The sequence below is a fragment of the Lissotriton vulgaris genome, chromosome 5 (assembly GCF_964263255.1).
Source record: "Lissotriton vulgaris chromosome 5, aLisVul1.2, whole genome shotgun sequence".
NCBI lineage: Eukaryota > Metazoa > Chordata > Amphibia > Caudata > Salamandridae > Lissotriton > Lissotriton vulgaris.
This window is the reverse complement of record NC_141693.1, coordinates 1,925,852,642-1,925,873,743: the sequence shown is the minus strand read 5'-3', so window position 1 is coordinate 1,925,873,743 and position 21,102 is coordinate 1,925,852,642. Positions and strand designations below refer to the sequence as shown.

Sequence of the window (21,102 nt, the reverse complement as noted above, 5' to 3'; positions counted from 1 at the left end):
TCACAATGTTCTTCACCGAAGAAAAAAATGCCACTTTTACCATCCAATACTCATTGCGATGCTAATAAAGGGCTCTTCCTTCCAAACATTAAAGATGACACTCGTATAAAAGGTAAAATTATGTCACTCCGTTGCCCATTACTTCTTAAGCAGTCACAATCGTGCCAACAGTTTGAACAACTTCTACGCTGTGCAATGTCTCAGGGCCCACTTGTTCGTCCTGCGATTCTCAGGCTGAGGGGTAGAGGAATTCGTAACGAGCGATTTTTACAAATAAAATAGCGCTAACAAATATTTTAAAGAACGCATTAAGCTATACTTTAAAAAAGTCTGTTCCTTTCTACTTCGCATAACATTAGCGCTGCATTATAATACTTTACTTTATTAATACATACACGACTAAACTCATCAATATGACGAGACCGATTGGCATTGCCAAGACTTGTTGCCTTTACGCTCACTACATCCACTCTACTCACTACTCGTCTGCCCCAACACCTCATCACATAGGGCCTCCCGGCTTACAACACAGAAGACATCCAGCAAAGAGCCCCCCCTGCAGGGGCCATTGGGCATTGCAGCGCCGGCCCAACTCCCCCTTTCCCCCCCTTTCCTGATCATTCTCTAATCTGGTCTTCTGCCGACCCATAGACCCACCCATTCCCTTCCTTAGGAACTGCATCCCTCTTTGTTTGACTTATGAATACATAGGTCACAACTGTACTGCATATGAATATCAAAACTAAGCCTTTAATCCACCATCTCACTGAAATCAATTGCCTCTTGAATTCTTACCTGCTCGAGATGGACGTCTTCGTGGGGGGGACTGAGCCTGGATCTGTGGGGAAGGCTGAGCCCGGCGCTGTGGGGAAGGCTGAGCCCGGCGCTGTGGGGAAGGCTGAGCCCGGCGCTCTGTAGAAGGCCCAGGCTGTGGTGAAGGGGGTCGTCTGGGGTCGACCACCTTCTTTGGCGTCTTGGCCTTGCGCTTCGAGCCAGATGTGCCAGGAGGAGTTTGTGCATGCCGCATAGCTTTTCAGGGTTTGCAGGCCTCCCCAGCGAGCAGCATGCACCTGAGGAGGAAAAACAGACTATCATTAGAATCAGAGCCATGACCTCCTTTTCAATCACCTACAAGGTGTCAGCAAACATATGATCTTGCAGAGATTTCAAGAGCCTGTATTTTTTGTCGATGATCTAACGCTAGGTACATAAAAACCTGTGTAGTGTATCCTCCAAATTACTGAAAATGGAAATAAAAGAAGACAGAAGTCTAGGCAGGTCACTGGAACCGGTCAGTGTTTTGTGGCCCAAAGAGAGAACTCATAACTACCCAAAATGAAAAAAACAGGAAGAAGGGAAGACATACTCCGAAAAAAAACAACTGGCAGTCACTAGTCCACATCTTCACTTAGCCCAGCGATAGTTTGTACCTTAGGTGGATCCTGGTGGGATGGTTTTGATTAATGGCTGCTGATTTGGTCTGCACAGATAAATCAATCAAAGCGGATGGGAAAGATGCAGAGTTAATAGCATAACAGCAGAAGCCATATCGCACACTGCTTCACATCCCAGCTTTCAGTTCGTTCAGATGCATTATGGAAATTTGCTGTATGGTAACGCTTACTTCTGTAAAAGTCTTTAGTTTTCATCATTTTTGGTGCAGGCAGTACTGTGTATCTCTAGACAAGTATTTTAGGATTGCTTTCCTTCTTTAGTAGAGAGTAATAAGTTATATTAAAGGTGCTGGGAATGCTAGTCTGTCTTCTCAAGTCTTTGCCCTACTCACTGGCAACAAGAACTAGTCAGCTCATAAGCTCAAGGGAACCCTATCAAAGAAAGGAAGAAGGGAGTACACTGCCTCACACCCCAGGACTCAGTTCGCTCAGATGCATTATTGTAAATTCAGTGCACGATAACACTTGCTTCAGTAAAAGTATGTTTTTACCATTGGTGGCACAACCAAGCAGTGTCCTCCTTCCTAGTTTTGTGAATGGCTCCTTGTTGAGTTGTTGGACTGGCAAGCTCTGGGATGAATCTGTACTCTGGGAGTGGTACAGACACTTATAAAATACTGTGAGCAGCATGGTGGCACCCCCAGTTTTCACTTGTTACTCTACTGTAGAAGGACAATAATCCTGAGACACGTGTCTAGAGATACACAGCACTAGCTGCACCAACAATAGTGAATGCTAAAGTCTTTAACACCTTTGGTGCGTCGGACGGCCGGGAGCCCCCAGCCATCACATGGGGGTGAAAGGGAATCCCTCTGGTGCCAACGGCCCCAGCGGCTGGGGGAAGAGCTTCCCCAGCTCCTGAGGAGGTCTCTCTTGTTTCTGTGCAAGGATATCAGCACGCACGTGGCGCTGATGTCATTGCATAGAAACCAAAACGAGACGGTAGGGCTATCTCAGCCCCCCAGAGCATGTACAAAGTCACGAGATTTATCATTGGAACGGGGAGAATGGTACACAGGAGGGCAATTCCCAAGCAGGGATCCACCCTGCCCTTGGCAAGGGCCTTTGCTCCCCAATTTACTTTTGGGAGCCGTTCAGTAGCCCCCAATCTGCCCCACTTCCGCCCTGCTGTCCAATTGGCAGGTCAGCGGTCTAGTGGCTGGAATAGGAAGGCTGTACTTAAACCCAGCACACTCGGCAATTCAGGGCTTACTGCTGGTAAGAAGAGGCTGTAATAGTCTCTTGTGCGACTGGAGAATCTAGACCTTGTTTTTAAACGTTATTTCTACATTTGTAGTAGCGCTTTTCAGCGCTTTGCCCTCCTTGTATCTGGTGATATTTTAAATATACTCATTTACCTTGTCTGATCGCCGCTCTCGGCGCAACGTGTCTAATTGATCGCCACCTTTGGCGCTTCGTGTGTGTTTTAATCGCCACCTTTGGCGCAACGCTTTTTTACTGTTCCTGTTGATTTTTCTGCTCCTCGCTCCCGGCACCGATCCGCCACGGCTTGTGCCGTTTGCAGCGGCGGTGGCCTCACGAGCGCATTCATTTCCGCCCTCCATCCCCACTTCCGCCCTGCTGTCCAATTGGCAGGTCAGCGGTCTAGTGGATTTCTCCCCCAGGGTATTAAATGACACAATGGCGGAAGCGCAGCGGACGAGCGCAGCGGGAGCGCCGACTTCGTGCCGAAGTCGTGCCAAAGTCCTGCCCGTCTGCGCCCGTCCGCGCCAGCACGGGCCCAGGGCCCTACCCCCCTGTCCATACTCCTACTTTCTATTCACGTACTGCTCTATTGCAGCTGCGGGGGTCTTTTTGCCCCTCGCACTCTGTTTGGAACTGCCAAAATGCGCCCATTTCCTGCCCTCACTGCTCTCTCACTCTGGACTCCCTCAAATCATGCACAGATAGCAGGTCATCCACGTTTTGGAATCTTTCCGTCCCTAAGTGTCCCCCCATTCCCCCCCTCCACAATACCTCCCCTGCCTTGAGCTTCATCAGTATCAACTGCCGGTCACTCTCAAAGCATAAGAGAGACATTTTTGACCTCTTGGAGACTGCTAGCCCTGCCGCCATGTTTATCACCGAAACTTGGTTAAATGATAGCTCTGGCCCTGATATAGCCATGGCTCTCCCCAATAATTACACCTATGTTGGGCGTAACCGAGTACTCAAAGATGGTGGGGGAATTGCTATCATCTTCAAGAGAGAATTCTCCTGCAAGTGGGAAGATCTTGACTTTCCTAATTGTGAAGCTGGTCTGTTCAAACTCACTCTCTCTCCTCAATTCACATTAACGGGCACCCTGATTTACCGCCCGCCAGGCTCTGCTAGCAGCTGGACTGCTGCATTTCCTGATCTTGTTGCCCCGCTCTTAGTACAGTCTACCAATTTCACGATTCTCGGTGATCTAAATATTCACTTCAACTCGTCCTCTTGTGCTATTGCTAAACGCCTCTTACAGGATCTTGAAGCACTAGACCTACATCTTCACAACTCCGACCCTACTCATAAGGCCGGCAATCTTTTAGATCCCATCTTTTCTAACCTAACTGGCATTTCCTATCTCTCTTCTACTCCTGTCCTATGGTCTGATCATTTTATTGTTAATTTTACTATTAAAACGTCTGTGGCTGACTCCTCTAGGCCCGACCCTCCTCACAAAGCCAGTAGAAACTGGAAACGCCTTGATTTAAATAAATTAAACTCTCTTCTCGTTAACTCCAAACCCACGGTCCCCAAGATTACTATCAAAGAGCTCCCTGCTGTTACATCATGGTTAACCACCGCCCTGGATTCCTGTCTTCCGACCCAAAATAACAAATCTCAAATTCATCACCCCCCTGCCCCCTGGTTTAACGACTCCCTCCGGGCTCAAAAATCCAACTGTAAAAAATTGGAGCGCATATGGCGTTCCAACTATGACCCTACCCATAAAATTGAATACAAGTCCGCCCTCAAAACTTACCATGCGGCCTGTGATACCGCCAGAGCTGATTTTGCAAATAACACCATTCTCACAGCTCAAAATAGACCTAAAGCCCTGTTCAAAATAGTCAAGGAGCTCTCGGGCGCTTCCTCGGTTCCTGAGGAGCCTTGTCTAGACACTGCTCAGTGTAATGCCTTAGCCAATTTTTTTCTTGCAAAAATTGATAAGATTTATGCCATTTTTAATTCTACTCCTGCCTCCCCTACTCAATCCGTTCAAGACCTACGTAACTCTCCGCCTGATATCACTCCCGACCCTTTGCCCATTTCCTCCCCACTTCTTGCTTGGGATCCTATTTCCCCCGCGCTTTTAAATAAATATCTTCAAGAAATCAAATCTGGCTCCCCCCTGGACCCCATGCCCCCGCAAGTTCTGCGCTCTCTTGACCCAGCATCCCTCCACATTATTCTAGATGTCTTGAACGCCTCTCTGACAGAAGCGATTGTTCCAAACTAATGGAAACACGCAATGGTGGTCCCACTATTAAAAAAGGTAAATGCAGACCCAAACAACCCCTCTAATTTTCGCCCTATTTCTTTGCTTTCTTGCTTTTCCAAGATTTTGGAGAAACATGTTAATTCTTTGCTCAATTCCTTTGTTGAATCTTCCAATTTTCTTCATGGCTCACAATCCGGGTTCAGGGCTGGCTTTTCCACGGAAACCACCCTCCTTGGCGTGTCAGAGACCATCAGACGCCAAGTGGATAATGGGGAGACTGTTGCACTCATTCTGCTTGACTTGAGTGCCGCTTTCGACACCGTCTCCCATTCCATCTTATTATCCACGTTGGAGGCGGTTGGTGTCGGTGGTCCCGCCTTGGCCTGGATTGCCAATTTTCTTTCTGATCGCACGTTTCAAGTCTTCTCCTCTACCTCTGCTTCTTCTATTCTCCCCTCCACTCACGGTGTTCCCCAAGGGTCCATCCTTAGTCCCCTTTTCTTTAATCTGTATGTGAGGCCGCTTGCTTTTTTAGCGGAACAGGCAGGCCTCACAATTTACTCGTACGCTGATGACACTCAAGTCATCTACTCCCTCTCCACCAATAAAAATCTCCCCTCGTCCTCTCTTCAATCCGGGCTGAAACAAATATCGGATTGGATGCTGAAGCACAAGCTAAAATTAAATGGGGACAAGACAGAACTTCTCCTGTTTGGCCCAGACACTTCACTCTGGGGCCCACACCATTGGCCATCGGAGATGGGTCCGCTACCCATTCCATCAGAGTCTGCTCGCAATCTTGGGGTTCTTTTTGAGAACCAGCTAACCTTCAAGCAACACGCTGTGAAAGTCTCCGCCACCTGTACCACCATCATCAGGTGGCTGAGAAAAATCACGTGGATGCTGCCTGCGGACACCTTGAGGATCGTAGTCCAGGCTCTTGTCATCTCCCGCCTGGACTATGGGAACATCCTTCTCTTGGGCGCCGCCAAGGAGGTTACCAGGAAGTACCAGGTGGTGCAGAATATGGCAGTTCGCCTTATCTGTCACCTTCCTGCTAGATCCTCGGTTACTCCCCATATGCGGAAATTGCACTGGTTGCGTATTGAGAACAGAGTTAAGTTTAAAGCACTCTGCTATATGCATAAAATCATGACTGGTAGGGCCCCTCACTATCTGTCTGCCCTTGTGCAGCAATATATTCCCCCCCGGACACTCAGATCTTCCACGCAGAACAAGTTCATGGTTCCACGCATCAACAGAGCCAAAATGGGTGGACGCTCGTTTTCCCTGCTGGCCCCTTCCTTATGGAACGCCTTACCTCAATTGCTGCGCTCTGAATTCTGCTTCCTCACTTTCCGTAAGGGAATTAAAACCTGGCTTTTCAACACTTAATTCCATGGTCCATTACCTCTCCCTCCTTTTTTTACCGTCTAGTCTGCCTTAGCGCCGGGAAACCTCCGGGTAGCTGTGCGCTTAACAAATGTAATTATAAATAAATAAATAAATAAATCCCGGTCGACAGAGAGCCCACTAGATCCAGGGATTTAAAAAATTCTATCGCAATAGGGGTTGGGGATGCCCAAGATGGGCATGACAATGCCCCCCCCCCCAGCAAAATTATAGTCTTTCTGCCCCTCTGGTGGCATTGGGGGCAGTATCCCCTAATCTGCACCGGGGGGGGGTACAGAAAGCCTACTAGAAGCAAGGAATGTTTTTACATTTGATTAAGGGGTTGGAGGGCTGCCCAAGATGGGCTTGCCAATGCCCCCACACCCCCAAACAAATGCCTCAGTGTTTCTGCCCCCCCCAGGAGAAAGATGGGGGCAGTAGCCCCTGATCTGCGTCCCGCCCAGGGGCCGGCAGAGAGCTCACTAGGAGCCAGCGATTATGCTGGCTTTTTTATACGTGGGGGTAGGGGTTGCCTAGAATGGACATACCATTGCCCCCACCCCACAAAAAATATAACCACAGTCTCTCTGCCCCCCTTGGGGGCATATCAGGGCAACTCCCAACCCCACCCCCCCCTAGGGTAGCAAAAAGCCCACTTGGCACTGACTTTTTTTGTTTGCTACGTGCCTAACAGTAGGTTTTGGGACTTAGCGCAGCCGGCACCTTGGGAAACCTAGCAAACCTGTACATTTTTGAAAACTAGACACCAAAGGGAACACGGGAGGGGTGACTTGTGTGCTTCTTGCCAGGTTCTGTTATCCAGAATCCCTTGCAAACCTCAAACTTAGTTAAAAAAACAAATTTTCCTCATATTTCTATGATGGACGCATCCAAGGGTTAAAAGAAATATGCATAATGTTAGCCTCTGTGTCTTTAATGGAATCCAGATGCTCTTGTCGTATTATGAGGAGAATCCCAATTCTCTTATGCCTTGCAGGAAATTCCATAACATGATTATTTATAGGTCGCAGTAGTTTCAAAGAGTGGAGTCATTGGTAATTCTTTTTCCAAAACATTTGTACCAGGTAGGATGGAGCCACAATTGGTTTTAGGAGACAGATATATAAATTTAAATAAATAAATAAAATTCTCATGGTACCACTCTGCCAGCAATACCTTTAAAATATGCTGCATTGCCTACAAGGTAGTAAGAATTCACATTCTAGCATACTCAGCCATGCAAAATCATATATCCCAAAATAGTAGCTGTATCTCTCAGCCAAAACCAAATAACAGTGAAATGAAATGAAAAATGTCTCATTTAATGGTAGAGTAAGAACCTCACAAACGTAGATGCATTATACTAACAGTATTTATTATAGTGAATATCATGGGTTGTATGTGGTGTGGCTCACTGGGTGGAGTGGTGTGGCTCACTGGTTAGAGGCGGCAGACCCGTAAGCAGAGGACGGCCCGGGACCAGGGTTCGATTCCCGACGCGGCAGGGTCATGGACCAGGGTCAGCGGGCTTGATAATGCTCGCCTCAGTGCCTACTCCAGTCAGGGACCACACTCGGCAACTCTGGGCATTAGCTTGCCTCATCTTCACAACGGCCCCCAAAGACCGCCGGGGATGCTTGGTCGCACCTTAGAGATACCCATTAGGGACCATCTCTCAGGGTGAGCCAGGACGGGTTCCCCAGCGGTCGAAGCGCCTAGATACTCCTCCGGGAGTCGATTCCTAGCGCTATATAAACGCGCAATTAAATTAAATTATAAACAAGTGGACCAGTGATCTCTGGTGGCGGAGGCTATTCACCTGAAAGAACAATCAAACACCACATTTTGTAAGGCAGAAGAAGATCAGTCGGTACCAATATTCACCACCTTTTATCAGTGTGTTCCATGGAAGGGTCAGCTTACTGAAGGATGACGATCAGTATTAGTTTTTTTTTTTTTAATTAGGTCTCACCTACCAGACAGCACAAATATGTTGGCGAAAAGACCTCTCATTAGTGGTTGGCTTTATTGTCACTCATTTGCTTGCTTTTTAGGTTTCACCTTCACTATGCGTGTGCTCATGAAATCGCTTGCATTTAAAATAAAGAAAATTGTAAAAAGGGCCACGTAACACTGACTGATTCCCATGTCATGTTTCCTTACTATTGATTGGCTCCCACGTGACTCCCATGTCAGCACCTCCTCTTAGACTCGGTGTTCCTCTTAGACTTCAAGTCTTCATTGCACAGTGGAGTCTGGATCAAGCACTGCTTCCAGTGGCCAACATCCGCCATTGCAAGTTCCTACAGGTACTTTTTTGGAACTTAGCGCGTTTGTGTCATCACAGGTGAAAAGGTGTTACACTTTGCTGTAGTTTCTCTGAATATCACGCTTTATTGGTATATTGCTATGTGGCTGGGCTCCTTCGGCCGATCCCACTGTGTCTACTCTTCAAGTCCGAGTGGGTTGTGTAGACTTCATGAATGGGGTCAAGACATTCGACAAAATATGGGAAGGTGAAACACTGCTCGCACTCACCGTTTGTCCCGGGGGCTCCTGGGTGCCGCGGATCTGGAGTTGTGTCCTTGTTTGTTCTGGAGCCTCCGCGGCGTGCAGGCCGGGGACTCGCCTGTGACGGTCAGCCGGAGCGGAGGGTTGAAGCCGGCCCCCGGTGGAGGAGAGGGGTCGGCTGAAGAGGCCATTGTGCGGTTGTACCGGTGGCGACTGACCGGGCCCGGTCTGGTGGCCCGGGGGCTCTGCTGCAGGGCGCGGCCCGCCTCGGACGGAGGTAGACCGAACAGGAGGCTTGTCCCCCTTTCGTCGTCCTTCTGGCCATCTTGAAGCCCTTCGCCCGGAATCGGCGGGTGGCGCCCGTGTGACGGTGGCGCCGGCGACCCCTTGTTTTTTGGCGGCCCATCTTTCTGCACCAAGATTGCCATTACCGGGGCTCGACGGGACTCCGTTGGGCCTTATTCGACGGCCCGGTCCGGGGGTTGAGGAACGGAGCGTCCCTGCTGCACTGACAAAATGGCGGCCGGCGCCCTGGGTCTCGGACCTGTTTGGGGCGGCGAATCTGTTCTGTCGAAATGCACGACGGCTGAAGCTTGTGGGAGTGAGCCCACGATTGGCGATATCTTCGCTGCCCTATGCTCTTGGCGTGCGGCCCTGGCCTCTGACGCAGCTGTGCAAGATAGCGGTTCTGCCGCCATGCCTGTTGGGCCGTCCCCCATGAATGCGGCCCGACTGAAGGAGTGTGCTGCTTTGTCTCTCCCGGCTGTTGCAGAGAGTGCTGCCGCCGTTCATCTGGGAGACCGTATGTCTGCTACCCTGAACCTCCAGGAAGTTTTGATTGTGGCGGACATGGGTGAGGGCCCCACGTCGGGGCCCGTAGAGGTCAGTCTGGCTGGGGAGCTCGGCGGCTGTTTGACTCGAACTGCTTTGGTGGGGTCCCACGGCTGCCCCGTGGGGGATACCTCGCCCCTTTGGACTGCGGGACCGCACCCAGACTGTTTGCTGCTCCTGATGTTGCTCTTTGACAGTTTGGTCTGCGGCCGCCATTGTTTGCATTGCTGCTCGAGACTGGGAACCCCTGTTTTGCACCCTTGGCCTGCCTTGTTCCGATCCTGTGTACACTCCATGCCGAACTGCTTGCTGTATTCTACTTTATTGTGTACTAAAGTTATGATCAGGAGAGGACAGGGGTGAGATAGAATTGCCTCGGTGGACTGCTAATTAATGTATGGAGACCAGGACTGCTCGCAGCTGTAACAATATGACCGATTCCTCTTCATGTTCCTGATATTTGAGGTTGTGTCGATTTCGTTTCGATGTGGGTTTCAGCTGTGTTAAGGCGGGGGGTAGGAGCTGAATGTTTGATTGCAGATCTCCTCTCCCACTGGTTTTCTTTCCCCCTTCCTTCCTCTTTTTGTCTGTTGTGTTCTTTTCTCACTATCTGATTCTTCTATATTTCGGGTTCTACTTAGGGCGACAGGCACGCTGCTGGGGGGGTAGGCCGTAGCCTTCTGCAGGAGTGCAGGGTGGTGTGGGAGGGATGGGGTCTGTATATTGTTCGTTTTTTCTTAGTTCTATGGCTCTTTTGTATCCCTTTATCGGGACGCTGTGTCCGCGCGCGTCCTCCATGGAGTGTTAGCCGGCAGTGTAGGGTAGGACTTCCACACGTCAATGATAATGAGAGCACATGTACCATGTTTTACTCGCCGCGACCCAGATTGTGGGCTCTGGTCCTGTGTGCTTTACTCGCCATGGGACGCGTACTGCGGCGCTGCGTTCTTTCTTTCCTGTTTTTAATATTCCTTTTTCTACCCTTCCCCTCTTTCTCCCTTTATTTGGGTTAGTATAGTGGATGGCTATCTTTGCGTTGCTGTTCTGATTCCTTTGATTTGTACCAGCACTCATTCAGGTGGTGACGGGTGGATGGTGGGCAGCGGTGGGAACTGATTTGAAACGGGGCGACTATACGTTGACTTTGCTAATTGCTGCTATTACTTCCGCTTCTCACTGCTCCTTTGTTTTGCTGATTTACCAAATGCCCGCCATAGGAATTCAGATGTCAAAAGTTGCAACTGATCCTGCTATACTTCCTATTATATTGTAAAATTAACCTTCTTCCATCCTGCTCCTAGCGGTTATACCCGGCCTTTTAATGTTGACTGCTTGTTTATATACTGCTAAGAAACTGCTGGAGAATTTCAATGCTGACTTCGTGCGCCCATAATGTGTCGTGGCCGGCCTGATTGTTTGTAGGCCCGTATTTGTATGCCTCTACTTGCACAATAAAGGTTTTAAAAATAAATAAATAAATAAAAAAAATGAATGGGATCAAATAGCCAAACATCATGTGACGTCTGTGGAGTGGCATATACAGAGAGCAGAGTCTGGGCCTGTAGCTCCTCGGGAGGCGGGGGTGCCCAGTGGCAGTAGTGACTGATCATTCAGCTCCTCTCCTAGAGGACACTCTACCCACTTCATCTAAACTTTGTCCTTAGGCGCCTAATATTCTATGTGTCTGGGTTTGCCAAACGTAGAACGTAGCCTGTCAGCACCACACAGCATTAAAGGTCACCCCAGCACCTCAGAGTTCATTACTTGCTCCAGCTATGCAGTAAAGTCTAAGTAAGTATTGTGCACACAGAGATCACTCAACTAAACAATCCCGGAGGTCACAACCAGACGAATCTTGTATGTTCCAGCACAATACACTCGACTAAAATACGTATTTGACTATCTGTACGCTTGATCACTGTCACTGTTCACCAACATGTTTCTAAACACAGGCTTTGAGATCTGGAATTATATCAGAAAGTATCTGCAGTGCTAACCAAATAACAAAGAAGTGCAAGCAAAGTGAAAGAACACTGTAGTTAGGCGCCGCTGTATCGGGACTACACAGAAGTTAGAAAAACACCAACAGCCAACGAAAAAAGGACATTACAAAAACACTAACACAACTAAGCCAATAGCAAGCAGGAAAACTAATAACATGAAATTTCACCCTACATACTAATTACTTTAGTCTCGCTGAGACAGAGCATGCGCTGCCAAACACGAGACCTAAAAATGGAGCCATTATCAATCAGAATTTTAGCTGCTTGGTCCCTCTCTCTTAAAAATATCTCAACAAATGTATAGATTAATTTACAGATTAGGAGCTATATATGCAAATGTAAAGTATCTTTTTAAAAATAGATCTCACTAAACAGCTACATGCTCAAAATGTTTGATGCCATATCATTAATTATATAGACGTGTAATAATTTAATGTAATTATGTAGTTGATCATCAAATATTAGAAGTTAAGTTAAAAAAACGTGCATTCTGGATAGATCTCTCACAACTTCACCTGTACCAGTTATAATAGATACATCAGCCACTACAAAAAACAAGCATTGGAAATGCAATAGGTCTCGCATTAGGAAAGTTTGAGCGATTGGTATTGTAAATGACACTTTTTTATTTGTGTTGGTTTTAAAAATAGCAAAATTAATAGCTTTGTCAGTTACAATGTCAATAGTTTAAACTTTCGCAAATGTGACACCTATAGCATTTGTAATGCAATGTGTGATGTATTTACGTGACTTAGATGTATTGATATTACAAATAACAATGGCTTTTAATTTTGTAAATAATTAATACTTAAATAAAAGTTATTGTAATTTATAATGGCAATAGCGTAAACGTTTGTAAATAACTTTTGTGAAGATTATGTCCAGTGTATTTTATTGTGACGAAAATCCAAGGACATTGCATTTGCACCTACACACACACACAGAGCCACACATATAGATGTGGTGATGGTGGATCTGGGGGATGTGGTGGTGGTGGATGTGGTGGTGGATGTGTAGATGGTGGTGGATGTGGTGGTGGATGTGGTGGTGGTGGTGGATGTGGTGGTGGTGGATGTGGTGGTGGTGGTGGATGTGGTGGTGGTGGATGTGGAAGTGGTGGATGTGGAGGATGTGGAAGTGGTGGATGTGGAGGATGTGGTGGTGGTGGTGGATGTGGTGGTGGTGGTGGATGGGATGTGGTGGTGGTGGTGGATGTGGTGGTGGGGAGAGAGTGGGCAGGGCTTCAAGTCCATACTCCAATACAGCACACCTTGCATAGCAGTGCATGGGCTGACCAGGCTCGACCTATTAAATGAAATTAGAAGAGAGAAGTACGTTGGGAGTAGATAACAAAGGAGTAAAGGGAAGAAAAGTCGGGAGAAAGAATGAGTTACGGAGAAGGAGGGCAACATAATGATTCAAAATTAAAAGTACGGAGGATATGGAATGTGGAGGTGACAGCTGGCAGGAACGAGAGGAAAGTGAGAGATGTCTCTTTCTTTATAAATAACTTTGAGCTGTGGATAGAAGCATCACAGAATTTGAGTGAACGCAAACGTTGTCCCATTTTTTCAGCTCTTAGAGCGTACACTCTCTCGACATTAAAGCCTTGCGGACCCTAGTGAGAGTTACTTGTTTTGAGTTTCGTTCAAAGCCACTTTGCCACTTTGCCGCTGTCTGCATTGGCTTTACAGTACATATAGCTCAACTTTAACAACTCTGGCTAGTCCCCCAAAAATATGGCTGGTGTGCTGAAGAGTGAAGAAGGTGACGTTGTTCGTGTGCCAGCAGGAGAGGTCCGCAGTTGTGCGTCTCCTCCCTCATCAGCTGGCTCCTGGAGGAGGGTTAGCGGCTCTCGTGATGTCCTCTGGGCAAAGGGAGGAGGGTGGGAAGAAGCCGGGGGGAGGGAAGGAAGGGGGAGGAGAGGCAGGAGGTATTTTCAAGTTTAAACAAGGGGCGGAGCGAGGGGGAGGTGTGCTGGGAGAGAGTGGGGAGGGGGGCGGAGCGGGAAGAGCGTCGTGAGGGGAGAGAGAGTAGGTAGAGGGCTGAGCGTGAAGAACTGCTCTCGGCAGGCTGGGGAACTAGGGGTTAATGTAGGAGGAGTCTGTCCTAAATATCTCTTGACTCTTAATTAACCTCAGGGAACTGCAACCATTGTGAACTCCTCTAGAAGGCATTCCATTCTGTTGTTTCTTTTTCAAAACAAATGTTATTGCATTTCTAGCCATCTTACAGGCCGAGGGGCCACATACATATGTACCTATTCTTGCATACAGTGACATAACGTTGCATATTGGTGATGACAACAAAACGAGTACAACACGCTGAGCTATAACTAGTCTGCATCCCGCTGAACTGTCCCAGACAATGGCCGATGAACCTGAATGACATCCCACAACGTACATCACGCAACTGGACTATAGGACTGCACGGCCACTCTATGGGGTTAGCAATCGACAACTGAGGTCTGGGGTCAGGCCTCGGTAGTCAGCCCACCGCTGTCACATTCGGTCGTTTTTAGCTCATCTGTGAGATTACATAGGTAAACCGTCTTCTGTGAACCTGCATTGGTATCTCTGTCCCGTCCCTACAAGGGGCTGCTCAGCACAGCCTTCTGGCTGGAAAGCACTGCAAGAGGCAGAAGCTAGCCTGTACGGAAAGCACAGAGACACTGCGGCAGACAAGCTTAACAGTAGTATGAGCCATCTACATCATGATCGACTCTACAGCCTATTTCAAGCTCTGGGATGAAACGTAGCCCGAATCTTGCCTTGCACATACAACTGTTTCATACGCAGGCATGTGACTGCATGGTACACGTGTGGCTGCACAGCTGCCGGATCAAATTCCATAAATGCGGTGGGTATATCGATGTAGGTCAGCATGGTCATGGCCAAATAGGTTTGAACCCTTTTGCAGTTAAATGCGTAAAAATGTACACTTAGCGTGCCCTTTATTTTAACCAAATGTCGATTCACCGATAGCAGTAATCAAATGGCAAAGCCGTCTTTGTCATTTACACTAACACTGCTGTGCCAAAAAAACATCCCGAGACCAGGAGTGTGCGACACAACTAACATCGCAAAGTTCAAGAACTGACCAATGTCCCTCGTGGTGCACGTTTTGTGATCTCCTACATGCACTCTGAAGAAATAAATCTAGGAAGATAGGAATCTCTTAAACTGTTTATTTTAAACCCCCAGGTCGTCGACCAACCGACCCGTTAGCGTTCAAAACATAACCAGGCTCAGAGCACTAAGCACAGGCATGAAGCTGTGCAAACTCAAGCGATAGCAGTCTACCATTGAAAATTCGGAGAAAGGCACAGATAAGCAAGCCTCAGAGAAGAACACGATGAAAAACTCCTACAACTGAAGAAATATTAATACCAGTCGACAATGAGCACACGTTTTCCCTTTTTTGCAAAACAAAAGCGTGCGGCTTCCCCTAGGCGGTCAGACCCACCTTCTCCTCCACAGCGTGCGTAACGAGTGTTGCGTATTTGCGACTGATCCAGCGGAAGAAGGCCGGGACTCCCATGGCGGCGCTGGCGGGGAACGAGGAGACTCAAGCGGTGGCGGCAAGGCTAGAGTTCCACCTTAGCCGCGATGAGTTTTGAGAAGGAGGAAGAAGGAAGCTGGATCCGGTTGGAGTAAAGCATACCGGAAGCAGAAGCGCGCCACGACCTTTCACCCATGTGTAGGATGCGGGGGAAAGAAAGGAGGAGGTGCTGCCCAAGGGAATTACCCAGTTCCCGTGAAGTCATAGGAGAGAGAGTGGGGAGGAGAGTAGGAGGAGGAGGGGGGAGGAGAGTAGGGGAGGCACGGCCTAGCGGCCGTGCAACCAAGAAGTGAGGGGGCGGAGCTGGGGGAGGCTGTGAGAGAGAGAGTGGGCAAGGCAGGCGGCTGGGGGCATGTGCACGCGCTTTTAAGCTCAATGCGCATGCGCATTGAGCTTAAATTTCACGGGCACTGCAAGGAATCGCCACGATTCCTTGCAAGTTGGTTAAAGAGTGTTTAAGCCCCCATAGTCTCGCAAGCTCGATGCGCATGCGCATCGACAGGCGAGACCTAAACATTGCCTTTCAAATTGCAAATCAAAGATGAGTCTGATAATATCTAGATAAAGCCCATTCCTACACTTTACATGCCAGGCTCACGTCAGTCAAAGGTGGTTTATTGCCATCAACTTCCTTTCAGCATTCACCAACTCTATGCAGCTCGTCACCCACTCTGCCACCTTCCCCATCCATTCTATGCTTCCGGTATCACTCTCTTAATCTTTGCTTGGTCAGAGCTTTTCTCCCAAACAAATGGCTACCATAGGCCATATCACATGAAAACTTTGCATACCAGCAGGTGGAATGCAGTTCTTTCGGTCGGATGGTACAACCGTCTCAATTGACAACACCCCTCGAGCCACAAAGAACAAAAGTGCAACTAAAGGCCAATGCTCTTTACTATGGCAAACCTTCCTCTAAATATTTCTCAGTCTCCTCCATTCCCATCTCAACCCACCCATTTTTGGGTTGAGCCTAGACAGCGCTGTCTGAAAGATCAGTTGTAGGTACATTGTGGGATCTGGAGATCAGCCCTAGGACTTGTCTGCTTCTGCCTTAGCTTTGGGACTTTTTTTTCTGTTCAACTGCCTCGGTTTAACCGTCTTGAAAGAAAACGACATGTTGAGGTCAGTAAAATACCAGAATTGCTTTTTGCTTGCTCAACTGCCTGTAATTAGCTGTCTTGATAGAAAACGACCAGTAGAGGTCAGTAAAATACCAGAATTGTTTTCTGCTGAGGGATTTTATTATTTTATTTTTCTGGCAACTGCCTCTATTTACCTTTCTTGACAGAAAGCGACCAGCAGAAGTCAGTAAAAAACCAGAATCACTTTAGCATTCCCTAGATTCGAGGCCATAGAAACTTGAATTCAAGGAGCAATCAAGGACAATAATATTTTTTTCAAATCTTGTATTTTCAGTGATATGACTACCGAAGGGGTAGATTTTTGAATTAAAAACAGGAGCTTTGGACAATACAATTTCCCGCTGATAGACAGTATTTCTCTTTAGGTGTTCCCATACCTGGCAGTTTGGTGCCAACTTTACCTCCATGTTAAAGCACAGTACATGTTTCGGCACCCAGGCTAATGTGCTGCATAGCTAAATACATATAAGGTTCAAAAGGCAAGACCAATTGCATTGTGCAATTGCAAATGCTTGTTTAGTTCACCATCGCTTTTTGCTCAGCAGCACGTGATGAATACTGGTAAAAGAGGTTTCACAATTCCACGCAATAAAACAATTCCCCCAGGTCCAAAAGGTTTTTCTAAAGAGACAATCCATCCAGACATGGAATACGATTCCCACTGGAAATGCTGGGAGAAGGCAGAACTTTAATGCATAAATCCCTGTATGTACCTATTCCCTCATTATTGAAGCTTAGAGTGTATTGGGCCTTCATCTAAGGCTTTGCCTCTGTCGAGGAAGACAAGCCTCAAAGCAGCGTGAGAATGGCACCACTCGAAGCTCATGAAGTGGCAGTACACCAGGACCACTAGAATTATGTGATTTTGCAGCTGGAGCATTTTCCACATAATTATGAATTTGCCACATAATCCATCATTTGCTGCATAATTTGCAGATTTTAACGTAGTATTTATCCACAAACGCATCAAACGTTACTAAAAATGTGTTGCTGCTTAGTGGAGAGACCTTAGCAAAGGTTGACTGGTCACAGGGGAATATCAGGACGGGTTCCCTAAGCAAGCGCCGGGACACCCCACTGCGGGTAGCTGTGCGCTATATAAGCTCAAATACATTTACATTTACATTTACCTATCAGTTGGTCTTTGCTGTATTTGGGTGTCAGACTCGCACTAATGTGGTGAAACCTTTGCCCAATGTTAACATCGATACAAATGACAAAATAACGAAGTAACGTTATTACAAAATGTGCTGCATAACTTGCCTTTTCTTGGTGAATTTGCTCAACCCTACTGCATATTTTGGTCCTCCCTTGTTGCATAATGCCAGTGGCCCTGTAGTACACTCACAAGCTGAGCCAGTGGTCCATGCACTCTAACCTCCCCATCTGCAGGTGGCAGGGGTACGTACGGTGAAGTATTGTGTCTGTCCTTGGCTGCCTTGAGGCCATAAATAGAATGCCATGGTGCCTAAAGTATTCAGTCAATAGACAGTATAATGTAATCAGGAAACAAAGAAATATAAAAATAATTTTATGGCATAGCTGCAGTAGTCATAAAAATGCTAATTATGCAATGGGGTTTGTGAGGATTCATAATCTGAAAGCAGCGATTTGCTGTTGTACTGCCATCACACTCAACCTGTCCTTTACACACATTCATCTGTTTAGCCAGTCTACCTAACTTAACTTTCATCTGCTCCAATCCACTCGCACCAAGACACTCTTGAGTATTTGCGCGCGTTAGAAAAGTGCTATATCATTGCAGCCTGGTACCTGTAATCCAGCCTTTAACGTGCAAAATGTACAGTGTCTTGGAATCAGATATTCCAGAATGCGAATGTCTCGATAAACAAAAAACTGGTGGGGTGGGTTTGAAACGTGCGGGCCTGATATTAGTATATAGTACGACTCGAGTACGTACCCTATGGAAGTGCCTTCCCAGTGTGTTCTTGTGGTTTGAGTGTCTGCCATTTATTGCAGTATTATCCTTCTACTTGAGTTTGGTACTCTTTTGTAACATGCACACGTCACTTTTCTCTTGTAACACTGTTTGCTACCTCTTACATTGTGTTTGCTTTAGATACTTGCACAAGTGCCACTATCGCATACAATAACGTGAGTGTCTGCCGTTTATTGCAGTACTATACCTCTACTTGTACTTTGTACGCTTGCGTAACCTGCGTCACGTTTTCCTCCTGTAATGTACATTTACTACCTCTTGTATTTTGTTTGCTCACAATTGTCACTATTGCCTCATGTAACTTAACGTTTGATTTTGTAATTTGTTCACTTATAATTTTCTCCTCATGCATCAGTACTGGTAATATTGTGAAGCGCTCTGACACCTTCGGGTAAAGTCCACGCTATACAAAAACGCTTAAATTAAATATAATAAATAAAAAAAATAAGTAACACCACTGGATGGAAGGTTAGACGTACTTGGCGCGTTCTGTCCTGCCATCCCTTTAACCGCTCCAGCGGGTGACATCAGGCACCTGCGACAACGCTTGCTAGGCGTTAAACACCAGTGCCTTGCACCCGATTTCGGAGCAATGCCAGCCATAACCACCATTTCAGGAGGGGAAAACCAGCCACCCATAAAGCCGTTCGCCGCTTGTTAACTAAACGTTTACCAAAATAATAGGTTAGAAATACCTTTTGCAAACAAGCCAATTAAGGATGTCTCCCTGCGACCCGTCATAGCCTTCGTTCACCCATCGTCTACCATGCTCTTCCGTGTGCAGTGAAGCAGCGCTCCGTGGCTGTCAGGCTTCCCAGCACATACGTTTTCAAAGAGCCCGGGCAGCAGTGCACTCGCTCCTGTATCGACATCATTTCCGGTGTCATTTAAAAATCAACTTCACCATGGCAACAGAACGCAAGTGCCTTGCTTATGTTGTTTTCACGTTCTTCGTAGCGTCAGCGTTTCGACCTTCTGGCGCGCATGCGTGCGGTCCTCTGGCGGGCATGCGTACAATGTAACTAGCTACCGGGCGTCTTGCGCGTGTTAATAACAAAAGAAAGGGGAAGGCACGGTTGGGCTGTCTGTGCACCACGTGTGTGAATTGTGTGGTGAATGGAGCCTCTCGATGCTTGGTGAAATGCGGGAAGAGGGCGTAGGTACAGCGCTTTGCGTGTCTTAATACGCGCCCTTCTTTGGTGAAAGAAGGGTGCCGAGCCTTTCTGTCGGGTTGGAGCGTGGCTTCAAAACTTCTTTTATTTATTTATTTATGCATTTTTATATAGCGCGGACTTTACCCGAAGGCGTCAGAGCGCTTCACATTAGGAACAGAAATGAAACATAATGAGAAACATTACAAAAGAGCAGATTACTAAAACATACGTTACTTACATAAGGTAATAGTGACAATTGTGAGCAAAACAAAAAACATGAGGTAGTAAAAATTGTGAGCAACCAAAATACATGAGGTAGTAAAGGTAATCATGACAATTGTGAGAAAACAAAATACTTTTGGTAGTAAAAATTGTGAGCAACCAAACATACATGAGGTAGTAAAGGTAATAGTGACAATTGTGAGCAAACAAAATACTTGAGGTAGTAAAAATTGTGAACAACCAAAAATACATGAGGTAGTCAAAAGTGCACAAGAGGAAAAGTGACAAGTGTGCAGTTATAAGAGAAAACAGAGTATAATTTGAGGTATAATACTGCATAAGTGCTAGGCACAAGAACAGGCGTTACGTAGGTAAGGTGGCACTTGTGCAAGTATCAAAGGTAAAAACATGTGAGAGGTAGCAACCGTGTGTTACAAGGGCAAAGTGTTGTGTGCATGTTACAAAAGGGCACCGAACACAAGTACATGGAGAATACTGCAAAAAGGCAGACACTCCCACCACAGGAAAACACTGGGAAGGCACTCCCATGGTCATGGAAAGTAGAAAATATCAGTAGTGGGAAGTCTTCCTCCAAATAGCAAGAGGACTTGAATTTCTTTTGGAGGTGTCTCTGGAGGAGGAGAACTTTGAGGTCCCTTTTGAAGGCCTGGGAGGAGGCGGCAGTCCGGAGCTCAGGCGGAAACGAGTTCCAGATTCTCACTGCGTTGCCTGAAAAGGATTGGGCCATTGTTCTTTCCTTCTTGAAAGTGGGAGGTTCAAGCAGTAGATTCTCGGAATTGCGTGAAGGTCTAGAGCCTCCAGAGAGTTTCAGTTTATTCGCCAGGTAGCGGGGAGAGGAGGAGTGCAAGGCTTTGTGGGTGATACAAGCGGTCTTGTAGATAGCTCTAGCCTCGAAGGGAAGCCAGCGGAGGGTGGATAACATCGGTGTGATGTGATCGCTTCTTTTGGCCCCATAGATGAAACGAGCTGCTGAATGGAAGACAGACTTAAGTGGGGACAGGTGAGATTTGGGGAGGCCAGTAAGAAGAGAATTGCAGTAGTCTAGTCTGGAGAGGACCAGCGATTGCACCAGGGTTATAAGGTCCTGCTCCGGGAAGAAGCGACGGATTCCCCACACCCTTGCGGCTTCCCCGGGGTCCCAGGAGACAAAGAGGAGGAGACCTCAGGGGAGCCGCCTTATATAACCGATAATCTTAAATTTCGGTTCCCAGACGTGCTTCTACGTCATCGGGGAAAAAGGTCGGTGGTCTCAACCAGCCCTTCAACTAAGCTTGGTTTCCTGACGCCACTAAGGGCGCCCCTCCTCTAGGCGAGGGGAGCGCCTGATCATTCTCATAGCTGCCAAGGTTTCATATTGCTATGTGTGACATTTTTATAATTTCATTGTAATTATGAGTGATATTTGAATGACTATGAGTGAC

General features: G+C 47.2%; 1 protein-coding gene across 1 annotated transcript in view; it reads right to left on the bottom strand.

Moving 5' to 3' along the window:
• The window catches only part of LOC147717744 (histone H3-like centromeric protein A), a 176,846-nt gene extending 157,585 nt beyond the window's left edge, over nucleotides 1–19,261 (bottom strand). Inside the window, exons 1-2 of the mRNA XM_086924526.1 lie at nucleotides 18,980–19,261; nucleotides 796–1,070 (exon numbers count right to left, since the gene is read on the bottom strand). Coding sequence (XP_086780652.1) covers nucleotides 796–1,027 — 232 coding nt within the window. The 5' untranslated portion in view covers nucleotides 1,028–1,070; nucleotides 18,980–19,261. The remainder of the gene's footprint in view (nucleotides 1–795; nucleotides 1,071–18,979) is intronic.
• Between the last annotated feature and the right edge of the window lie 1,841 nt (nucleotides 19,262–21,102).